This window comes from Anas acuta, chromosome Z (assembly GCF_963932015.1).
Source record: "Anas acuta chromosome Z, bAnaAcu1.1, whole genome shotgun sequence".
Lineage (NCBI taxonomy): Eukaryota > Metazoa > Chordata > Aves > Anseriformes > Anatidae > Anas > Anas acuta.
Genome location: NC_089017.1, coordinates 10,604,389 through 10,629,778, shown reverse-complemented (window position 1 = coordinate 10,629,778; position 25,390 = coordinate 10,604,389). Strand labels below are relative to the sequence as shown.

General features: G+C 38.6%; 1 protein-coding gene and 1 non-coding gene across 8 annotated transcripts in view; one reads left to right on the top strand and one right to left on the bottom strand.

The window, feature by feature from the left end:
• The first annotated feature begins 2,796 nt into the window (after positions 1-2,796).
• TRNAS-AGA (transfer RNA serine (anticodon AGA)) lies at positions 2,797-2,878 on the top strand. The gene has a single exon. It is a non-coding gene; the product is annotated as a tRNA-Ser (tRNA).
• Positions 2,879-8,376: 5,498 nt separating this feature from the next.
• The window catches only part of GHR (growth hormone receptor), a 141,654-nt gene continuing 124,640 nt past the window's right edge, over positions 8,377-25,390 (bottom strand). For all 7 annotated transcript variants that reach the window (XM_068665882.1, XM_068665880.1, XM_068665884.1 and 4 more), the window contains 7 exons: positions 25,008-25,137; positions 22,395-22,555; positions 21,148-21,326; positions 16,414-16,585; positions 14,155-14,245; positions 11,468-11,537; positions 8,377-11,197 (listed from right to left, as the gene is read on the bottom strand). In XM_068665882.1, the coding sequence (XP_068521983.1) occupies positions 10,235-11,197; positions 11,468-11,537; positions 14,155-14,245; positions 16,414-16,585; positions 21,148-21,326; positions 22,395-22,555; positions 25,008-25,137 (1,766 nt within the window). In that variant the 3' untranslated portion in view covers positions 8,377-10,234. The remainder of the gene's footprint in view (positions 11,198-11,467; positions 11,538-14,154; positions 14,246-16,413; positions 16,586-21,147; positions 21,327-22,394; positions 22,556-25,007; positions 25,138-25,390) is intronic.

The following is a 25,390-nucleotide window of genomic DNA, read 5'->3' as shown; positions in this document are numbered from 1 at the left end:
TGTAGCACAGCTTTTTGGTCTTTGTCTGACACAGATGCTCACTTATGCAGATTCTGTTTAAATTCTCTCAAATACATAAGTACATACCAAAACCCAAAGAGAAAGGACATACCGAGACTGAATGACTTAATTATACTAATACAAAATTTTAATTGCTGCTACCAGGAAGAAAATGTCTATCTGTACACAGGTTCAAATTCTTTTGAACTGAGCTTAAAAGTTGCTCTTCAGTAATCAAATGTTCTTCATTATTGTGTCAATACCATCAGCTTTGAGCCAATTTCTGATAGAACATAATCAGCAGAAACACATTTTTTACTGAATATTTTTTTTAAATAAAACTTGAAGTCACTAAAACAATTGCTTTACTTTTTATTTATTTATTTATTATTTATTTATTTATTTTGGTCTAGAGATCTTAACTTTTGATACAGCAGCCATGTCAGCATTCCAACCACGCCAAAGCTCTCTCCTGCAAGCTGCTGTGCAAGCTTAGAAAAAGACAGTTTTTGCTTGGAAGCATTTAACAGATAGATATTCTATCCAGTTTGAATAGGATATGACAAAGAAGACTGATGAACTTTAGGGTTGAACAGCAACAGAGAACAGCAAGAGAGAAAGAAGGATGAATTCAAGAAAAATATATATTTTTTTTTTCCACTGAAACCCTAACCTAGTCTGCATTTCTTTGCTTTCTCATTTACATAAGATTGATCTTTCTGTTGACATACCAATGAGCCAAACTGTTACAATTTTAAGCACATTCATAACAATTATTTTATAATTTATTTGTGATTCTAGGTCTCTTTTAAAGTAATACTGAACTTCTCCTGGCCTAATTTTCGTGTACTCCTAAAAAATCAGGGTGGTAGTGAGTGTTTGAACCACATGGATGTGTTTGTATAGGTCAGATTGGCAAGGAGGATAGTTTCTTAAATACATCTAAAACACCATTTTCCAAGATGATTAAAAGCAACATTTTGCATTTTTAAATTCTCTGTGTTTACAAATCTAATTGCAGTTCATACAGATGCTTCTCCAGAGTTACACATTCTTCCATTAAAATCCCTTGTCTGTGGCTCAGGAAATTTCACTTAGAAGTTTTCACGGCATTTTCAAGGCACTAGCAAATCTTTCTGATATAAAAAAGTAAAAAAAAAAAAAGTAAAAAAAAAAATTAAAAAAAAAAAATTTTAAAAAAAGTAAAAAAAAAAGTGTGGGGAGCCATGAAAGAATTCCAAAACATAAGCAAAAATTTAACTTAAGGAATTCCACACTGCTAGGCTACAGAGAGAGGGCAGAGTGATGATAATGATCTTAACTCTGGGTATCAAACTTATGGTCCGTTGTTGGGTTGGACCCACTTATTTAGTAGCACACTTTTGCTAGGAATCATGTTGGTAGCTTTCCAGGCTTGTGTCTTACTCTTCCAAGGAAAGTACATTTAGTTGGCTCACAGAATTAGTTCCTGAAGAAGTTTTCCATTCAGAAGGGCAAGGTTGCTATTTCCTTTGTTTGTAATTCAAGTTTGTAGCACTGTATGTGCTACAGGGATAGCTGCTGTGAAATAGATCAGGAAATTTAATTTCTTTCTTAGTATGAGAAAGTGACCCAACACTGTATGATTCTGCACTTAATATCTTTCTGGTATAATACCATAAAGCTTCATATGCAATGCAAGTGAAAAAATATGCAAAATATATATTCTCTTAATTTTAGTACTGGAAAAAAAAAGAGTATGAGGAAGCAGTTGCCTGGCATGTGTAGGCCTCAGGTGTTTCTTAGTGAACAGATTTTATTTTCTTGAGCTCAAAAGCAGAACAAAGATGGTAGTGGAAGTGTCGTTTATAGCATCTGTGACTGGAGACTAAAGAAAGTTGTCAGCTCTTCAACTTCACTTTTACTCCCACTCCCTAAGGATAAGCCTCTGCAGACTTCCTTCCTTCCAGTTGGAAGGAGGGGAGTTCATCTATGTTCTCTCACAATTTGAAACATGCTGTGGAAGGATTCTCTGGATTCCCTATTTTAGGAAGCTGATATATAATCAATCTGCTAAATTTCATGTATTAGGATTAAGAAGCTTTTATTATGAAAAAGAAATACTGAAGCCTGTACAAAAAAAAAATAAACCTGTAAAAATTCTGTCAATTTACCAGATGCATTGATTTTTAAAGTTGCATCTGCTTTTCATTTCAACTACTGACTACAGTTGTCATCCACACCACTCCTACAGCTCCACCTACAACTAATTACCCTGTGCGTTGCTGACTCCTTTTGGCTGCTGCTCTGTTGGATGTGATTCTTAAACACCACTGTTATTGTGTTTCCTCCCTTTTATCTGCTTCTGAACTTTCTCTAGTACGTTTTCTAGTAGTCCTGATGAGAGAAGGTGAGGAAATGTTTACTCAACACAGTTATTCCAGAGTTCTTGAGCAATATACAAATCATAGAAATGGATTTGGGCTACTTTTGCGGTGGGGAGTGAATGCTGAGCACAAGGAACAGGGAATGAACAGAGAGGAGTGGCGGAGTAAGACCAGAGTTCAGCAGGCAGAACTGCAGCACTTAGGTGCATCACAAAGCATGACTGGGAGCCTGCTGGTGGAGGAAACACTCAGAGCTTAGATCTGAGTCCAGAGAGGTGTGGGATGAGGTCACAAGGTGAGGAGGAAACAAACTAGGTGAGGTGTCTAGTATAATAATAAGCACCTAGGAACAAGGATGGTGAAATTGTTAGTGTGAGACAGAACAGGTAAGGTGAGTCTTGAGTAGTTGCCAGTAAGTAGTAAATTGTGTGTAGTCGTGGCCGAGTGGTTAAGGCGATGGACTAGAAATCCATTGGGGTCTCCCCGCGCAGGTTCGAATCCTGCCGACTACGGCTGGAGCTGAAGAGGCTCTGTGCAATTTTATGGATCACTGGAAGTTAGGCACCAATATTAGAAAGAACTTAACTTCTTCACGGTGAGGGTGACAGAGCAGTGGGACAGGCTGCCCAGGGGAGGTTGTGGAGTGTCCTTCTCTGGACATATTCAAGGCCCATCTGGACTCCTACCTGGGCAGCCTGCTCTGAGGATCCTGCTTTGGCAGGGGGGTTGGACCCGATGATCTCTCAAGGTCCCTTCCAACCCCTAAAATTCTATGATACTTGGATCTTGCTTCTGTTTGGCCTAAGGGCATGGTTTCTATAGTAGTTCAAGCACTGGCTGTGCATCCAATCAATGATTAGCCGGAAATCAGAATTTGTACAATGAAATTAGATTTTAACAGAGGGAACTCCAGCATAAAAATACATCCAGTGTTCTCTCCTCAAACTCAATTGCATATAAAAGCTGGTTATTACCAATTTCTCCATTTTGGTGAACTAGGATGTTCTGAATTACAACTGGAAAACGTGTAATATAATAGGAATCTTCTGTAGCACTGACCACCCGGTAGCACTGACCTCCCCAACAAAATCTACATTGCTTCTTTAATTAAACAAACAAACAACAACAACATGCTTTATTTTTTATTCTCTCTTTTCATCTCAAAATAGTCTGGCACCCTGTGTCAGACACTCCTTTTTGCAGGCTATGTGGTAATAAACCCTGGTGATAACACCTCAGTGCAGGGAAGTAAAGGTTGCCTCTGGCTACATTTCAGATGGATTTACAACTTGCAACTGCACTGATATATACATTGTCCTATCAGCTAATCATAGAACCACAGAATATCCTGAGTTGGAAGGGACCAACAAGGATCATTGAGTCCCACTCCTGGCTCCACAAAGCACAAACCAGAAACCAGACCCCATGTCTGAGAGTAGTGTCCAAAGGCTTCTTGAACTCCAGCAGTCTCAGTGCCATGACCACTGACTGCCCTGGGGAGCCTGTCCCAGTGCCCAACCACCCTCTGGGTGCAGAGCCTTTCCCTAATCCTCAGCCTGACCCTCCCCTGTCCCAGCTCCATGCCGTTCCCTCGGGTCCTGTCGCTGTCCCCAGAGAGCAGAGCTCAGCGCCTGCCCCTCCGCTCCCCTCGTGAGGGAGCTGCAGGCCGCCATGAGGCCTCCCCTCAGCCTGCTCTGCTCGGGGATGAACAAACCAAGGGGCCTCAGCTGCTCCTCATACGTCTTGTCCTTCAGATCCTTCACCTTCTCCATAGCCCTCCTTTGGACACCTTCCAATAGTTTTCATTTTGAAGTATCCAAACCTGCACATAGCACTGGAGGTGAGGCCACACCAGCGCAGAGCAGAGCAGGATATTGACCTTGACAAAGGACTTCCCTTGACCAGCTAGCGTTGCTGTGCCTGATGCACGCCAGCATATGTTCGGCTCTTTTGGCTGCCAGGGCACACTGCTGGCTTGTGTTCAACTTGCTGTCAACCAAAGCCCCCAGATCCTTTTCCATGGGGCTGCTCTCCAGCATTTCGTCCCCCATCCTGTTCCAGGTGATGAATCTGGCACTTGCTTTTGTAAAACTTCATATTGTTGGTGATTGCCCAGCACCCTCATTTTTCACGATCTGTCTACAAGGCCTCTCTACCCCCAAGGGAGTCAATAGCTCCTCCCAGTTTAGTGGTCACAGCACCAAGCCTGACAGAGTTCAAGACGTAATTGGACAGTACTTTCAGACTTAGGGATTGATTTTTGGGGTAGCCTTATGTGGAGCCAGGAGTTGGATGCAGTGATCCTTCTGGGTCCCTTCCAACTCAGGATATTCTGTGTTGTCCTTAAACTTGGTCAGTAGGACTTCAAGTCCTGCATCCAAGTCATTTATGAAAACATTATACAGAACTGGCCCTAAAATGGAGCCCTGTGGAACCCCATAGATGACCAGCTGCGAGCCTGACGTAACCCCATTTACCACAATCCTTTGAGCTTGACCCATCAGCCAACTGTTCTCCCATCACATTATGTATTTGTCCTGTTATATGCTAGACATTTTGTCCAGAAGGATTTCATGAGAAACAGTATTGAAAGCTTTGCTGAAATCCAGAAAGATTACATCAACTGGTTTCCCTTGGTCAACAGGGTGGGTAACCTTGTCATAAAATTAAATGAAGTTCATTAAAGAGGATTCCACCTCATGAGCCCATGTTGGGTGTGACCAAAAACTGCATTGTCCTTCAGGTTTTCAATAACTCCCAGAATAATATTCTCCATAAATTCACCAGGCACTGAACTGAGACTGACAGGTCTGTAATTACCAGGGTCTTCTTTCTTGCCCTTCTTGAAAACTGGAACAAGCTTCCAATTGACTGGGACCTCTCTAGATTCCCAAGACCATTGAAAAATAATTAACAGAAGTCACAATGACATCAGCCAGCTCTTTGAGTACCCTGGGATGAATCCTCTTGGGCCCCATACGCTTACATGCATCCAGCTGGAGCAGCAATTTCCACGTAAGTTTGGGGTCAGCTGGGAGTTTATCATTACTGCAGTCATAGTCCTTCAACTCAGGTCTCCAGGAGACCCACAGCTCATCACTGGTGTTGAAGACAGGCAAAAAAGGCATTAAATGTCTCTGCTTTGTCTACATCTCTGTTTGTGAGGTGACTACCCTCACCAAGTAACAGACCAATGCTATCTCTCAGTCTCCTTTTGCTGTTAACATATTAAAAAGCAAATGAACAAACAAATGTTTAAACAACTTTTTATTATCCCCACAGTTCTGGTCAGCTTCAACTCTAATTGAGCTTTGCTCAAATTTTCTCCCTACAATGGCAAACAGCGTTGCTGCAGTCCTCCCACCTTGCCCAGTCTCACTTCCAGTGCCCATACACTTGCTTAGTCCACCTAAGCTTAGAGCTTAGGTGGACTAAACTCACCACTAAGATCACCACTAAGCTCACCACTAAGATCACCACTCAGCCCAGCTGGCTTTCTTTCTCACCCACTAGACCTTTGACATTTTGGAATTGTCTGTTCCTCTGGTCTTCTTAAGTGGTGGTACTAAGCTGTGAAGGACAGTAGAGTGCTCCCAGCATTTAATGCCTTCATAAACTTGAAGCATCAACAAAAACAGAAGTCTATAGAACACCTCCCACGTCTTCTTTAGTATGCTTACTATTTTGAAAAAACAGAATATACCTTTGATAATGTTTCATTCAGAAAGACTGAACAACTGTCATAACCTGCTGATCTCATCTACTGTATAACAAGTCAGGAAAAAAATATTTCAACTCAAGTAGTAAAGAACAGAAATGTAAGTTATTTTGTTTCACAAAATGATTTATCTCTGTGGAAACTGGTATAGATGGTGGTGTCTCTTTTCAGTAATTTGGAAGCCTGGGAAATGCACATTTTCCTTGATGGAGAAAAATGGCTAAAAATCAGACTAAGGTGTGCTTCTTGATGATGACAAAAGGCAGTCAGCACAGAAAATTAAGTCCTTTTTGCTTTTTGAGAACCAACATGGTTACCAAATATAGATATCCATACAGATCAGCCTCTGCCAGACAATATACAACCACAAAAAGTCACTCCAAGAATGGGAAAAATTAAGGCCCATTTACATGCCAAAAGCTTTAGATGCAGTAAAAATTACTGTATTTACGATCAAAATACATCTTGTTTAAAGTGTCCCTATGAAATGTACTTCTTTTCACCCTAAACTTTTAGCCATTGATTAAACTTATTAAGTATAAATTTAGTCAGCATTTTTAAGAGTGAATTCTGTCACTTTTACATTGACTTATACATCCAGCATTTGTACAGTATGTATCATTACTTCTCAGTATAAGAGAGATAATAACAAATTACTGGTCCAGAGGCTCTTTCTGTACAGCACAGGTATATTTTTTCCTCCATTTCAAAGAAAAGGTGAAAGTAAATAAATAAGCTGCTTTGCAGCAGTGTAATAAAAGCTTTTCTGTATCTGAAAAGTGCATCATACCTTGAAATAATAGGTTGCTCTGTTCCACAGGAAAACAGCGAATTGCCAGTATAAAATGCAAAGTTCAGATAGCCGGAAGCTTGACACTTGGATCTGTCTTCTGATCAAGTGAATTGTACGCAGTGTACCAACACCAGGCATGTAAATACTTGAGCTACACTACAGATGGAGACAGGCAGGAACTCAACTGGGCTTTCCTCAGTCCTTTTAAATTGGTTGGAGATAGTTACCACCAAACAAGGCTACACTACCTCCCTGCAAACATACACCTATCTTGAGCCATTCACTCCTTCTGTCTCTTGCTTATATGAGTGAGCTGCACACAGAAGATGTTCTGGCCAAAAAAGATATTCCTGTAGGAAGATCACTGTAGCTCCTACCTCCTTTGCCTTCTGAAGCTTACCTCTTCAAGCAGGAGCTATAAGCAGCCACATTTACTCAGCATGATAGTTTATTTGCATTGGGTTCTGTAGCTGAAGCTTTTACACAGAGCATAAACCATAAGAGAACAGCAACAGCCCTCCTTTGCTTGTCTTTCAGCAAATCATTAAGACACCTTAATTAACAAATATATTTTTGTGTCTGGGTGCGAACAAAATGTCAATGGTACCCTTGAGGTATGAAGACTGGAGAGCTCTCACCAGCTCACCTAAAGCAGACAGCTGTATCTGGTCATCTAGGTAGCTTGTTAGGCTCTTAGCTAAAATGGTAATTTAGGCCCACCTGACAAAAATACGTTTACTTTCCTTGAGCCGTTTCTGTCCACTGAGGATCAATTCAGCTGGTAAGTCTACCATCCTTTTGGCTTTTAGATGAGACAATCTACATCAGACCTGTGCTGTTTGGATCAACACTTGGAAGCCTGATTATATACCTCACATGCCACTGGACTTCTGTGTAGAAGAAACTGTAGAATCACTATACAGTGATTCCCTGGGGAGGAAAGGGTTTACCCGTGTCCAGTTGGATTCCAACAGCTCCCTCTCTACTCCTGGATAGAGAAGACCAGCAGTAGTAAATTACTGCATTACACACTGGGAAACATTCAAAATATGGCATTTTTCATAGAGACAGACTATCTGGCGTTTCTGACTTTTCAGAGTTCAATACTGGTAGGTTTTGGGTATAACTGTAAATAACTATCGAGGTCTGTCAGAATATCTGATTTGTAGATTGAACTGTAGGTGTAAATCTTGAGCTAATGCAGTTTATTTATTTGCAACCACAGGCTGTTCCAGCCAAAGGTAAACTGGCCTGCTAAATTAGTAACACATGTCTGGGCCAATTCTGGGTACAGCATGTCCAATCTCTATCTATAAATTTAGGCCTGTACTTCTATTTTTAACTAAATACATATCAGCCAGTGAAAACACTGAATCCAGCAGGTATTGCCTCTCTTCTAAGGAAAGATGCCTTACACTTTATTCAGTAAGAAATACGTGATCCTGACAGAATCTCTCTTCTCCATAAACATTGAATTATCTGAAATAAAACACAGTGTGTCAGGACAGATCAAAGACAATACATTTATTAAACTTTGAGGAAAACAAACAAAACACTGACATAAGGAAAGTTAAATAGAAACTGAAAGACACATCTTCTGACCGGCTTATAATGGCTTGTGTGACCAGTAAAGTACCAAAATGACATTCTGAGTTTGATTGAGGTATTTAACTATTTTTGGCAATAGAAACAGAGTAAGAAACTTCTTCCAAACACACACATAGGCATTACTTGCATTAGTGTCTATCATCTATGAAATTTTATATGAAACTAAATAATGTAGCTGTTAGAAAAATATAGCAGCAAATTAGCAGAATATCTAATGCACATTTACCATAAAGTACGTGCTAAACGTAAAAATCCCACTGAATAGTTGGGCCCAGTCCTGTAGCCCTTGGTCACAAAGAGAGCATCAGTGAGTTCAGTGGGAGACATCATGAGCAAGACCTGCATTCACTGCACTTCACACGCTGTTCAGGTCAGACAATGGCAATGAACATCCCCATTTGCTTTCTCAGAAGAACCCCGTCATGACGGAACTATAGCCTAGCAAGGTAACTTCTGAAGCAATAACATTTCATTACAAAGCCCTATCAAGCTCTTAGTATACTTAATAACAAAGAGAGCATTCCCACTGAGTTTTGGCTTTCTCGCCTTTCCTAAGAAAGTCTGCCTAACTCAGTCACAGGAGATGCTGTTAGGCTGCAAAGAAGATAAACTCATTTGAACAATACTGTATTCAATTTGCTTGTTCCATTGAAGCCTTTCAACCCGGTTTTAGCTTTAAAAATCAACTGCTGGCCAAATCCTGAAGTCCTTGTTTTATTTTCTTAATCAATACTTCATGTGGCACAAACAATAACTGTAGCGGTAGCTTTGGCTGTTGGAGGGCTTCAGAAGTTGGTCAAAAGCAAAAAGATTATGCTGTTAAGTCACCAGAGCTTATTCATGTGTTTTCAAAATTTTTCAATTAAAGTGTAGTTTCATGCTATTTAATTTTGTGGTCAACAAAATCTTGCTTATAAAAAAGTGTATTATTATCATTAACCAGAACTCGACGAAGAACAGAATCTTTTGTCCAAATAATTTGTATAGTTTAAAGTTTTCTATAAAACTTTAAATTTTCTATATATTTCTATATTAGTCACCATAAGAAAGTAATAGGATCAGTTGCTCTAAGTTCCTACGATATTTCAAAATTTCTCTACAGATTCCTCTGGAGGTATAAAATGGCTCTGTAAAAATCTACTTTTAATTTTTGCTGCAAACAAAAATTTTATAAAACAGAAAACTCCTTTTTAAGATTGCAGCAATTACGCTCCTTGGATGGGTCATCATAATTAAACTACAGTGTGTAGTATAATATAAAACATCTACGCTTTTTTGACTAAAATATTAAAATACATTTTATTAATTTACATAGATCAAAATAAATGTTTTATTCAAATTACTTTTTTTTTTTTTTAACCTATGCTCAGTTCCCAATTATTGATATAAAGATCTCTGTCAACAGCATTTGATTTTTACTAAATTCTTAGACTTTAGACCACCTGATTTTTAGCTTTATCGAAAAGCATGATTTACTGTACATTAAACATAGTCATTTCAATGTTCAGTATCACAAAAATCAACACCCACGAGAACAAGACAGTCACGGCTAGTAAAACAGTCTCAAGACAAATTCATAGATAATATTTACAGAACAATAGGAATATTTTGATGAATATTTTATGCTTCAACACTTGAGATAAAATTATAAGAACCACGAGAAACGTTTAGACTTCATTTTGGTTTCAGCATACAAGCCCAAGCTGACTCTCTGCTGTGAAATACTGCACACACCTAGTCAAAGGAGAGCTACGGCATGATTTTGTTCAGCTGGTCTGTGCTCACATAGCCACAAGACATGTTGAATTCTTTCTCTGGCACAGGCAGTGCAGTTGCATTGAGCACAAGGCCTTGTGGAGAGTGAACTATATGGATAGAAGTATAGTCTGGGACAGGCATCTCCAGACCTGGGGTTTCTGCCATTGAAGCCCCAAGACCGATACCAGTAGTGGTAAGGCTTTCTGTGGTGAAGTAAGCGTCCTCATTACAGCTTTGCTCCTGCACACGCGGCTCATCCTCTTCCTGGGAAGTCACAGCAATACATTTTTTCACATCTGCCTCGCAGAAATAGGCACTGTCCATGTCGAAGCTTTGTTCTGTGCAGCCTTCACACTGTGCTCTCCCCACCTTGGATTTCTGCCCTGGTGAAAGTACAACACTGCCTGATGGAGTAATATCACTCACTTGCGCATAGAAGTCAGTGTTTGTCAAGGAATTCTGGTTACTGAGCTGGGTATGGACTGATGGACTAGCTGAGTCGCTGCTGTCTGCAAAAGGTGGCCACGACTCGCTGCGTTCAGACTGCGTATTGGTATGTGGCTGCTGGGCGTCTGCGTCAGCAAGAGTTGGAAGGGACTCGTCATCATCTTTCCTGTCAAGGCACAAGAGATCTTCTTCTTTATCAGTTACCTTTTTGAACTGATCGATATCAGAGATGGCATCACACGTGTCGCTTGCACTGAAGTCTGTCTCTGGAATATCTGGTTCGCAACAACTGGCCCGTCCAGAATCATCATCCTTTGCTCCCAAGCAGCTGTGTGATTTCAGACGATCATCACTCAGGAGCCTGTCGGTGTCTGAGACTCTGTTCTTTTCATCGGAGTCGTCTATGTCCAGCTCAATAAACTCGACCCACAAGTCATCATTGTATAGCTGTGTCTTGTAGCTGTCATGGCTGGCTAAGATGGAGTTCACTTCATCTAGCTTTCCTTTCTATAAAACAAGAAAAAAGGGATGTTGCAAAGAAAAGAATAACGATGTCTGTGCTTTTTATGATGTCAATTTAAGCAAAAGTAACTGCGGCTGATCTAATAACTGCAAGGTACCATTTTTTTTTTCTGTGTTTTTGAAAACTAATTTGTTGCAACTCCCCCATGTTGCCATAAAATGTAGCAGTTTTTTCATACAGATTTGTTCTGCGAGGGACAACAATCGTTACCTGTTACTGGGATTCCCACTGTAGATTTTAAAGCACAAAATTACCTTCAGGAGATCTGGGTCAATCCCTTTAATCTTTGGAACTGGCACAGGAGGAAAAATCAGCATTTTTAACCTGGAAAAAATAAATGTTAGTTTTTAATTTACAGCAGTCCTTTCTGAGGAAGCTTGAAAGAAAAGATCTTTACATTGTGTTTAGACTTACTTAAAAATTGAAATACTTGAAAATTCAATTTAAAGTAGTGCTTAGGAAAAGAATGATTGTTATTTTTCTCTCATTCCAAATAATAAAAAAGCTTTCTGCAGCCTGCCTTGCTGAAATCATATACACTTATGCTGGACTCCATTCTGACACCATTCTGTTATTTTAACACTCATAGAAGGAGAGTAAATTCCTAGAGCATTGTCAATACTTTCCCTTTTTATGTAATTTCCCAAAGTTTTTTTTTTGAGGGATAAAGTAGTCTTGCATAAGCCCAATAAATTTAAAGAGGGGAACAGAAAAAGGGAGTTGGTGAAAAGAATGGATTACTTTAGAACTAATAAATAAAACAGAAACACAACAGCATAAATGCAGGCCAGTATTTTATCTCTATGACTGTTGTGTTTTCTGAATTATTAATGCAAAAAGTAATATATAATAACAGCAAAGTTTTATCCTTGTAGACAAAGACTGAGTAAGTTGCTTATGCATGTACACACTGTGAAAACAGTTATTTTTCTAACCCTTCATAAAAAGAATTTCAAATTATTTGGGAAATAACATTGATAAAAATCCAGCATCAGTGGGTGATGCCTATCCTCCTCCATTTTACCTCCCTGCTTCTTTTGCAAACAGATTTCCCGTACTCCCCAAAAGAGAAATTCAGTGTTGTCTTTATACTGGACTACTTGCCTATTTTAGAAGGTAAATGGTGAGAATGGTAGAAACAAATCCAATTATTAATTTTGCTGTAATGTTAGTGACCTCAGCAAGGTCCAGGGATTATCAGAGGAGTCTGAAGAAGTGCTAGAGAGAAATTTAGGCACCTTCTGCTTAACTACAGAAGGCCCACATTCCCCAGCTGTTTTTGTTTTTTGGCAGACCCTCAAATGTTCTGCCCAGTAAAGCCTCAATGAGAGCCAGAAATCCTGTAATTTTCCACTTAATCCCTGAAGGGGTTGTGCTAGCTGTGCTGTCAGTGTACTAGTTTAAGATCTGCATTTCCAGTTGAATCCACAAATCAGATATTCTGGCAGGACTGGGCACTGCATCTAACAAAACAGCTGACAGAGTTTACCACTCTCTGCCTCGAGAAATAATCAGGGAGAGAAAACTACACTCAGCCTTAAGGTAGTTTAAGCCTGCATCTCTCAACTCTCAAAGAGAATGGCCTAAACCTGGGGCATCTGTCCTAGAGAGCCTAGTTCAGAACTTGTCAGATCAGATTGAAGAAGTATGAATTTGAATCTTTCCAGATACAGGAAGAAACAACCTGGATATTTTGCATTGCTGGAAATCTGTGCAGCCTATGTCTCCTCTGCAGGAGGTATTGCCACTCCCAGCACAACATTCATATGCACCAGATTGAAGGAATGGGAGGCGTATAGGTCCAGAAGTACATCCTGGATAAAGGGTACTCAGTGGAGAAAAGTTTTCTCCAGTAATCATGATTAGCACTGAAGAAAATGAGCTGTGATCAGAGACATGCTTCAGCCCTCGGGATTTTTTGTGACCAAGCCTCTCCTTGCTCAGTGTGTCAAGTGGTAATCTTCTGGTCCTGTGTGTGAGATCTCCTTGCACCAATCTGACATGTCTAGCTTTTGCCATTCATTGTGTTGGGAACCTTGACCTTAACTCCAGGATCAGGATACTATTGTAGGGAGTGGCTTACTGGAAGTTGAACACTGCTAAACCATAGAGCTGCTGGCCTAAATTATTTTTTTAGAGGTAGCTCCAACTGCACCATCTTGTTTTCATTTCAGTGACATTGTCCTTGTACAATGCAAAACACTTCAGTGTTCATTTTTCACGTGTATATATAACACCACTAACAACATGCCTGCGTGCACTGGGGCTGGACCATGGTGCTGCTCCATAGTCTAGGACAGTATTGTAATGACATCTAAGGTGAATTAGTTCTGCCAAAGCCCATCCCTGAACACATGTTTTAGGGGATGAGTTCACTCTGAGACCATTCTGTCATTCTTATAAATGTGCCATCATGTCATTTTTATAAATGACACAATCCTGAGTTTTGTCTTATTTTGTTCCTGTTATTTATAGGAGCGGCAGTCTATCCACAGATACCAAATACTGCCCTATGACTCAAGTTCTTTTCCTTGGCTCAGTAAAGAACTAGTCAGATTACTGGAATAGTCCAAGAACAAAAACAAATATAAAGCCATATGTTTGAGTGAAACTTTTGAACAGGAAGTGTGTAAAGACAGCATTTACAAAATTTGAATGGACAAAAAAAAACCAACAAAACTTCAAAGCCTAAGTACATTAACTAAGTAAATACTGTATTATAAAATGTTCTGCAATCTAAAATGAATGGAAGCTGTCAAAATAATCAGATTCCTCCTGCTCAAGGACCAGTATGTACATGTACATATACCAGCATCCATGTAACTTAAGAGGATGGACAGCAACAGTCAAAATAATTTCTACTCCCCCAAATTTGAAAAAGTTGAAGCATCCTTTTTTTTAAACTACAAGTAAATAAAATCTGATGGACAAAGATCCCTACCTTGGTTGTTTAGACAACAGGATTAAGATCACCGTTACAGCCAGCCCACATGCTCCGAAGATAACAACTAGGAACCATGGAAACTCAATTTCTGAAAACACAGAGCAAAAACATATTAGCAGGAATCTGCATCTCTGTTGCATCTTTAACTTCCACCTTCTCTGCCAAAAGAATTCCAAAGTCCTACAAATTTATAGAAGAATTTTTGGTTATATAAATGTTAAAGTTCTGTAGCAAGAAGAAATAAAAATACCCTTTGGTATCAACAGTTTCCATATTGCATTCATGACTCTACCAAGACTCCTTGCAAAGACAGAGTGAGCTTTTTGATATGAACAGGATCTTGGCACTGACAATATATGTAACGGAAGAAGACAAGAAGAAAATTCTGCCTGCTTGGGACACACTACCAGTAGTCTTGTTGCAGAGCATGCGATGGGTTCTGTTTGCCTAAGCTGAGAGAACATCATTAATAGCATGTAACTCCACTAAATCATAGACAAAGTATTCTTCTCTCTTAGAAACTAAAATATGGTGGCGTCAAAAGCCATAATATTACTCTTTTCAAAGGCAGAACATCACTCTTTCTAAAGGCAGAACATTAATTATGTCATGGGCTGTATCAATCAGTTGCAAAAAAAAAAAAGAAGAAAAGGTCATTAATTGAAGTGATGTGGTAGGAACAAAGAAAATGTTGGTAAATGTAATGATTTAGCTTTTAAATACTGTCAATTTCACCATACTTACACCAACACTGCAGAATACAAAGTATAGAAAACTTTATTCTGGCTGTAGCCGTAGTTTCTTTTAATTTATTCCCAAATTTAAGTTTTCCATATCAACTTCACTCATTTTTTGGGCCAAGAAATACTGGACAGGGAGCTTTAGAATTCTATATGTGAACATAAATATATGGCCTTTTGGGGAAAAAAAAATGGTTTTTAGGCACCAGTTTTAGGTATCTGCTCCCAGCTTAAAGTTTTGACTGCATGTTTTCAAATCTGAGTATTTAAGGTTCTATCTAGCCGTGTCTGTGTTAGACAGGTCCCTGTTTTAATGGAGAACCAGTAACTTCTTCTAATGTCAGTATGACCAGAGTCTACCTTCTTCAAAAAATTAGCATACTATATTTCAGTTTAGATACATAACTTTTAACACAGAAAATTTCAAGTCTGTGTTCCTAAAGGTGAAATACAAAACAAGGAAGAATACATTTTGCCAGACCCATCTTACGCTTTCTCAGTTTTCCCTTGTCTACTTCCAACTTGTATCCTGATTCAGCAGTGCTGTACATGTAAGAGAACTGATCCAGCAAATAAGATCACTTCTGCTATGTGAGATGTACAGAAAAGAATCAATTTGATGAATTTGGATTGTAGTGACCGAGGAAAACTGTGCTAGTATGATGGCCTTCGATTTTCACAGTATTCTAATTTTGTTCATATGAAAACCTTGGTAATGCAGATTGATTTGGGGTAACAGAACAATGTGGATGGAACATGAGCTATTCATATAAATGAGGAATGAAAATTAGTAATGCAAAGTGTTAAAAAGGGGGCTATGTCAAGACTTAGGACGATAAGAGTTATGAGTGGTTTGATTTAACTCCTAAAGTAATACTTTGGAAAAAGAGGCAAAGCAGTTTGTTAAAACAATTTGCTGATGACTTCATATTTTGAAGAGTTAATTTAGTAGCTCAGACCTGAGAATGCTTTATGAAAAAGTACTGTCTCATTCCTTTCACAGAAAAAATGCGGTGCTCAATGGTTGCTTCTTCTTCTGTTTTTAACAGCACTTTAAAAAACAACTACAAGCACAAAAGAAAGAATATGAAAAACACTGTCCTTGACTGAACTAGGCAGATCAGGAAAGCACATCATTCTGATAACAAAGTCAGCAAATATTAAAACACCTTATTAGTGAAAATTCTCCTCTTCATTGCTGGAGTGCTCAGCTTAAACAATGAAGGATGAGATTTAACTGTCTTTATTTTGGGCTCTATAGCATTTGCAAAAGCTGATATTATTTCTTAAAACTATCTGTACTTTTGTTCTCTGATGAGCTGGGAAACAGTCTTGCTGAATGTAATTCTGAACCTGTGTATGGAACTTGCACATTCTCAATCTCACCAAATGATTTTCATGTGGTAGGCTGAATCATCAATCCATTTAAGTATACCACATCAAAGGGAAGGAGAAAAAAAAAGGCATGAAGACAGCAATGGTTATAAAAACACTTCATTGCACCTCACTTATTTACCTTCAGCGCAATGAACAAATTCAACGCCTGCTTGAGAAAAAGATACATAGAGGATTTCACTGAACTCCCCAAATTTTTCGGAGGTACGTTGTCTTGATCGGACTCGTATCTCATAATCTCGTCCCATCTTCAGAGAGTACAGTGGAACCATTGTTGAGAGCCTGGGTTCTAACTGTAAAGACAGAATGACTGTGATTTATCTGTTTGAGTTTAACCTGCAGTTTAACACTACTTCTTGATTTCAGAAACAAACATTTAAAGGCATTTTTGCTACCTGGAACTTCAAGAATACATTGAAGAGTTCAGAGAAAATTCACATAATTCCCTTCAGACTTACTAGCTACAGGGCCTTGTTGTGATTCAGAAGACCAAACAGAAGAGAATCCAAGGTCTCTATATAAACAGTGAAAAAAGGCAGCTGGCCCCACTTATATGCTCTAAGTGGGTAGTGTGAGTATCTCCCACTGATCTTACCAAGCTGAAAATCCTTCTTACTGTTGACACAACATTATTGACTTCATAGTGCCAAAAACCTTGCTAAAGTAAAGTGGATATCTTAAAACTATGGCATTAATTGTAAGACGAAAAAATATTTAAAAGTCATCTAACCAAATTTATTATATCTTACAAATATAAGTATTTAGGCAAGGCTGCATAACTCTCCAAATCTTCAACTATATATAAAATGGGATAATGTATGGAGACTTCGGTAGAACTGTTATCACATTGTATGTTTTGAGACTTCTATATTAATTACAACATTCTTACTTACTGCTGCATATCAAACTATGCTGGAAGTCACACTGTAAGTCTTAATATGTGAAATCTCTCTTCTACTGCTTCTCTCAGAATATGTATTTGAGCTCCAACAGCCCAACACAAGTAAAAACAAACAAACAAACAAACAAAAAAAAAACAAGGAAAATGTGCACAAAATATAAATCAACATGGCAGATGTTTTGTACTCTACTTTTACTTCAGAAGGATGATACTGGCAAAACTCACAGTGGGCTAAGAATTAAAACACCTGAAAAATAATACCTATTGGGGATTTCAAAAAAGAATGAACAATCCGCTGAGGGCACTGGGACTGTTCAGCCTGGAGAAGACGAGGCTGAGGGGAGACCTCATCACAGTCTACAACTTCCTCGTAACGGGGTGTCGAGAGGCAGGAGACCTTTTCTCCATTAACACCAGTGACAGGACCCGCAGGAACGGGGTTAAGCTGAGGCAGGGGAAATTTAGGCTTGACATCAGGAGGGGGTTCTTCACAGAGAGGGTGGTTGCACACTGGAACAGGCTCCCCAGGGAAGTGGTCACTGCACCGAGCCTGTCTGAATTTAAGAAGAGATTGGACTGTGCACTTAGTCACATGGTCTGAACTTTTGGGTAGACCTGTGCGGTGTCAAGAGTTGGACTTGATGATCCTTAAGGGTCCCTTCCAACTCAGGATATTCTATATTCTATATATTCTAATCCAACCTAATAATCACTATGGCTGCATAATCTAAATTTGAAACAAATTTTATTGTTAGCTGTGATCTGTGGAGTACTTGTGATCCTTGATGCTTCTACACCAAGTGTTCTGACAGGTAAGTGGTCAGATTTTGGACAAGGCAGTGATCAGGCAGACTGCTTTTCTCTGTTAGTGGATGAGCACAAGATCCTGAAGAACCATTGCTCTATGCATCACAGAGGTTTATAATATGGTAAACCCATCCAGTTTCAAAGTGTTGGGAAGGGAATCTGATCTATGTTAATCTAGTTTACTAATTTTGTGTGATGAAGCCACAAAACAGAGCACACTGCAATTTTACAGCATGTAACAATGCGTTTTTGTTTTTTTTCTAGAGCAACTAATGGAGGTACTTAGGAGATGGGTGCTGGCCACACAAAATTTTATGCATCACAGATAACAGCAGCACTTGGAAAAGGCAGTATGCAGGCCAAAATGGAGTGCTGAAGGATGTGAAGTAGAGTTGCTGCAGCTGTATAACTGCAATGACCTGAAATTGGAAAGGGTTGCTACAGAACAGGTAACTGGTTAATGGGCAGGATGCCCCCAGACCATCTGTGGACTAACAAAACTGCACATGAGAACAGAGAAGTTAGTGCATGAACTGGAGAGATGAATAGCATTTCTCATATGGATGAAATTAATTAAAAGCCATATGAGAGAGATAACTAACAAAAATGCATGCAGCAGACAACAAGCATTTAGTGTCTGAAGGGGAGCTTCACATGCAGACTGCTGGGTTGCTGGGGCTACGATCTGCCTGCTGTACTCTGCTGAGTGAAAACCCACGGCCATGCTGGGCTGTGACGGTGCTGCCTGTCTGCAAGGTGGTGTTAAAACAGGCCACGGAGCAGCCCTGTCCCTGGTGGCTGGGAGGCACTGGTAGCAGAGGCTGGCCCAGGCCTGACAGGCCCTGTGGCGGTGGCTGCTGCTGACCCTGCGGTGAGGCCTGGGAGATGCACGGCCAGGGCGAGGTTTGGGGCTACCCTGAGGGCAGGCACAGTGTGAAGTGGGACATCCACACTACACGCAGGTAGTAGGTTGCACACCCAAGGCAGTGTAGGGGGATGAGTTTAGTTAGCACCCTGCAGACTAGCAAGCCCAGCTCTCAGGACTTGATGATCCTTAAGGGTCCCTTCCAACTCAGCATATTCTATGATTCTATGATTAACCAGCTCAGACACAGTGCTGTGGGGATGCAGCGGTGGAGGCAGCATGCCATGCTTCCCTGCCCTAAGCACACTGCACTGCACTAAGAAATTGACCTTTCCGATCCGAAATCCAACAACTTAGCAGAGCCAGCAGAGCCCTCGCTGGTCTAGCCCTCTTCAGTTTTAGTCTAGTGACTGTAGTGGACAACACTGCATCATGAAAGAACAGAATTTTAAAATGATACCCAGGACCTAGTACCAACAATGAATGTTTTTCAAATTGTGAACAGGATGAAATTTGGCTTTGTCTCAAAACCAGCCACTCTATAAGGGTGGGGATTGTATTGTTGTTAGCAAGGTTCTCAAAATAATTTTGATCCTCTTATCACTGCAATTTACTGTTATAATAGTTTACCAATTAATGTCTTAGTTTTTTTTTGTGTTCTAATTGATAGGTTCTCAATGTCATGTTTGTGCTTTTAAAATGAAAGATACAATAACAGTACAATATGTACAGCTCCATTACAACATAATCTCTAGTACTGTTTCTTCTTGAGGTAAGTACAGTATTCAGCAGTATCTGTTTTCTGCAAGAAGAAATACTGAACTTCAAGGTTTGCTCTCCTGAGGAGAACCATTCTCAAGGCATACTGGAATTATTGATGATACTGGAGCAAGAACAATGGTTTAGAAGGGGATTTATATGATTGATATCTAAAGGCTTATAAAAAAATCAAAATGTACATTTTTAAAGAAGTACCTGTATTACCACCTGCTTTTGTAAATCTCATAAACACCTGTAGATTTTCAGGTTCTTAAGGAGTACTGATTTACTCCCTAAAGTTAAGTCAATTCACTTAAAATATAGAGGCAATACAGTAGATACAGAATCATAGAATCACAGAATGGTTTGGGTTGGAAGGGACCTTAAAGGTCATCTAATTTCAACCCCATATATAGCTTAAACAAGTATACAGAGAAATTCAGAAAATTATTAGAAAAAAGATATAGACAATGCAAGTCCTGTTTGGCTTTAGACTTACTAACAAGGATGAGGATAAACAGAAAAAAATAAATTGAAAAATAAATTGAAGAGGATCAGAGGTGAGAAGGGCTCCAAGGTCTTTCATGGATGAAGGCCAACAAACCATCTTGACCATGTTTCAGCTGGTAAACTTGCTTTTTGTAAATTTAGACAAATTCTTAAAAGTACTATCTGCTTTCCTTCTGTCATTTAACTCAGTTCATATTAATAAGAAAACAAAGAAAGGGTTCTGCTCTGAAAAGATGTTCTTACTGCATTGAGCATGTATTCAGAGAGAAGTCTCCATATGCAAATATTCTGTGACATATTGGCAGTTAGCCTATACATTTAGGTAAGTTGGGCACAATTTTTACCTGTAACAGGAAAACTAACTACATGATAAATCAGTGATTTTCAAATGAAAATTTAAAAAAATTGAGGCATAAACACTTCATAGTATACATTTTCATGGATTACCCCTACAGTCACAAATTTCACCTTGCTCTCTTGCATGAAATCTGTATGTCTTACCTGTGTTGCATTGATTTTGTTTTTTGTATCAAATTTTAAATTATAATTCAATCTTTTACTTATTTTTTAATCCACTGAAACAATATTTATAAACACCAGAACTTTATAAGTACCCTGAAGAATCTGGACCAACGTAGTGATGTTTTCCAAGCAAAAAATTCCTGTTATAACTACTAAAATTCCATGCACTTTTTCAAATAAATGAGGTTTATGAAAACAATAGAGAAATATTTTATTATTGAAAAATGTGTATATATTTGACTACTGCTACACTTTCTAATCTAACTCCGGGATTTCAGGGTTTCACTGTCATCCTGTGTACCAGCTTTCTTGACATGTAATATTACAACGTTTGTGAGAAAACTTGAAAAGAATACAGGTATATTGTTTAAGATTTAAGATATTGTCTAATTAGCATTTACAAACCTGTTGCTTTTCAAAAGAGCATAAAAGAGGATAGAACAAGCCTGCACTGTACTATGACTATTGTATAATAAATATTTGCTCCATACCTCCTTCCATTTTGTCTCATTAACTTCTTTGTACTGCAACTCATACTCCAGAGTAATCCATCCCTTCTGAACATCTGCTGTTGGTGGTGGATCCCATCTTACTTGGATATCCCCATGGATCCCAGTTTGACTAGTATTTAGCAGAGTCCAGTTAAGGTGGACAGGGGGATCAGGTAGTACTGTTTAAACAGAGTATTTGGAATGAAACAGCCAGTTTTCAATGCGATATGACCATTCTTACTACACACTTGTAAATGATTCCAGGACTAAAAAAACATATTAATCACATATCTGCTGATTAAAGTCAAAACCTATGAGTCAATGGCAAAGTCACTGGAAGCCTGATAACAAGAAGGCACCCTGCTACCAACATGCTCTCCATTAATTTTACCTGAACAGTTAATAACTAAGAACAGACTAAGACTAAGAACAAGCTACCTATTAAAATATATTTTCCAATAGAAGCTTATAAAACACTGCGGCATAAGTAACTCTCCATAAAAATTTATATTTAGAGTTCTCTCGGTAAATAAAAACTATAATTGAAGTAACACAGAACTATAAATATTCAGTAACGACTTCAAAAATAATGCAGAAATACACTGAAAAATGATCGTATCTGAAAAGTGATTTGTATTTTACTGCACTGAAGAAAAGGGTACAGTGAATATTCTAGTCACTTGCAGGAATAAAGTGTTAACTGCATGTCCATATATCACTGATCTGGACAAGCAATAATGTCTGGAAAGTCCAGACAGTCACAGTTCATATTGCAATAAATATAAAGTGTAGCTTGGAAATGCTAAATGTCCTGATTCTGCACATTTGTTGACTGAGGAACAAAAACCTACTCGGTTCCAGAATTTTGCAGAAACAAGATATTAACACCATCCTTGCTCAAACTGACCAAGGCTACACAGCATCCATTTGAAAGAGCTCAGAGTGACAGCAAAAGCAAAAACATCTCCACACGTTTGAGAGAGCACTGGTCTTCATAAAGAAAAAAAACAAAACACACACTTGCTTTTATCCTTTTAGCTTGCTTTCAACAGTGGCACTATTTTCTAGGTGTAGATCACATTACATATTTTTCAAATCCAAATCCCCTCCCATGTATTGTATTTTTTTTGCAAAGTAAATTTTCTGAGGGGGGGAATTTAAATACAATATGAATTATGTGAAAGCTTATAGAATCACATCTATTGCAGTATAAAAATACAGAGGTAAAATGCATAATAGAAGCATACCTATTTCATCAACACTGAAACATTTTTCATCAAATACTTCATCTTTATTGGCAAGCTTAACACAGTATGGTATCCATATAGAGGTGTAGGATGTGTTGAAATAACAGCTATTTTCTCCTGCAGTGATATAATCAGGACATTCTTTCCAGTCTTCATCATTCCTAGAATGACAACAAAAGTATAAGATACGTGAGAGAGAGATTTATGGATTTTACAAAGTAGAAATTATAGATGTTACAAGACACAATGTTGATAAGTCACATCTTCTATGGAAATGAGAAATACATGCCAATATTTTCTGTGATTTACAGTACTGTGATAATACTGTGATTTGAAGAGAAATAACCACCCAAACAAGCTACATAGATGTATTTAGATTCTCAGAGGTACTGTTAGTGACATTTCTATGCTTTGCATGGCATTTCTGTAAGACCAGTCAGAGGCCACATGTTGTTATGTTAATGACTGCCAGCAAGCATGAACTTTAGTCAATTTAATATGTATTTAAGCAACTTTTCTTCAGGCAAAATTAAATTGCAGTAAGAAGCCCATCTAAATGATGAGATCTGAAACACTGAAAGCCAGTCCTTAAGGCAGTCTGTGCTGCAACACTTGCAAGGCTAAGGAGAGGGAACCTCTGCAGGGGAACCAAAAGGGAATGTAGGCACTGGGGGACTGACTACTCCCATGGAGGAGACCTGGCACAAAACAATCCAGAACTGTGGGATGTGAAAGAAGGGAAGAGAAATACAGTGCTGGGAGTGAGGAGGGGCTAAATTTCTTGGGATACGGAACTTCTAAAACACAGGGTTGGAAGTACTAGCAATGAAGCCACTTATGTTTTTCCATTCTGAATTCAAACATTTAAAAATGTTCTCTGTAAATAGAAGAATTGCAGCAGAAAATGTAACATTTGCATATTTCATTTCATCTCTTAAACAAAGAGGAAACAGCAGATCTATATAGAGTGGGATGAATTCTCAGACTGCAAAACACAGATCCTTGTGTAGGGTCATACAACCAAACGGAAAGAAACTAGCAGGTCCAAACCCCCAGAATTATTTATTTAAAGAAAAACAGGAACAACCATACTATTAGAAATATTCTACACAAAAAGCATCAGATATTCAGCATTTCTGGAGTATTCAGATATTCAGTATTTCTGAAGTCATTTTAGGAAAACAAATCTCATAGTGAACAGATCTTCTGTTCTGAGTAGGGATCTTTTCAGAAATTACAGTCTTGGTTTGCTAAAAATATCATGTAAATGCCTTTTCTTACTAAGAGCTGTTCAAACTACAGAGAAGAGGGATTAGGCTAAAACAATTATTCCAAGTGCATCCTTCAATGCTGGAGTGGGTGCTTAAGAAGTAAAAACGGCAGATGCTGCATAAATGGAACGAGGAGCATTTCTGCCAATAGGCAAGGGTCTTGTATTTAGCTGATGAGACCAGACACGTTTCTAAAGGAAATGCTCCTGGCAAAGTCAGGACTTGATAAAGGTGTATGAGGTCAGATACTATGACTTGTGTTAAGCAGGAGACTGTGTTAGCTGATGTAGTTCAATCTTGAGCCTTAAATACTGCTTGCACATTAAAACAGAACTAATTTTTATGTGGTTGTTCAGTTCACATCTGTTATTGCAGTATACTGATTTTTCCTAGACCGAGATGAAATATATGATCTGTTCAATGTATGTGGTACTTTGTTGTACGTTTAATTTTTGAAGTTTGTACTCTTGGTGCATGCCACTAACAAGTGACAGCTCAACGTGTACATTTAAATAGTCGTTTTAACTTGGATCCCTGTATTTCTGAGCACTCTGGGAAAAGTGGTTGGAAAACACGCCTAGCCATTAAGCTTGTTTCCTAAGCAAATGTATCATCACCTGTAGGAAGTGTCTGTAGATCAAAAAGGTTGAAAACCAGTACATTAGATGTAACAGGCACGCACATTCTCCTCCTATTCCTGTGAACAAAAGGCTTTTGTTTCCTAAATAGCCATTACTGGGTAACATGGTAATGTGCATGTTCTCTTTTCATCTAATCATTCTAACAACCTGAAAATTACAAAAGCTTAAGTGAAATATGAAACTGAATTCAGCAGGTCTCAATGAAACATAATCCCCAGCCTCTGAGCAGGCTTTTTATCTGGACCTGCACATTCAGCCTTCAACCTAGCAATTGATCAATTACTGTTTTATGTAACTTTACTAACAATTCAAAGGGGCTTGTATTCAAACTCTTCTTCTGTACACACACATAATGAATCTCACAGCTGCTACTAAATTGATAAGGAATAAACCGAAGTTCTCCATTAAAAAACCCTTTCCAAAGCCCTACAGTGTTCAACTTCAGATTCTGAAATCTGGACCTATATTTGGTAGGAATGTGTTATAAATTTTGTCTCCCAAGTAATACTTGTGACTGCGTAACGCTTGATAATTAGCAAACAAATGTGACATTGAAAAATACGCACTTACAACATGGTTTTATGCCCTTAAAAATATTCTGGTTCATATCATATCACATCTCAGCAATGAGGTAACAGGAATACAAGAGTATATGACTTCTTTATCTTTTCCTCTTTCTTCCATTGTTTCCACAGTATTACCTTTTCATGTACAACAGTTGTATTGTTCCTGGAGCAGTGAGGTTATACAAATTTCCATCAGTCCAATAACATGAAAATGTCTCCAGTTCAGGTGATCTGCACTTGCTGATTTGTGGCCATCGTAGAAGATCTGTCAAGAAAAATCGCAGGAGACAGAATGAGACAAAATAAAGAAATCCACAAGCCAGACTAACATACTGTTAAAATGAAATTCAGCATTTTTTCATATGTAATTAACTTTTCTTTCAATTGCTGATGTACAATGAGGCAAGATTTAAATTCCTCTTACATGCATATATCCAGGTGACTACACCTGTAAAAAGCCAAATTTGAAAGATGGGTCAAGTTCACTTTTCTATGTGTGAAGATGTTATTTCCACAGC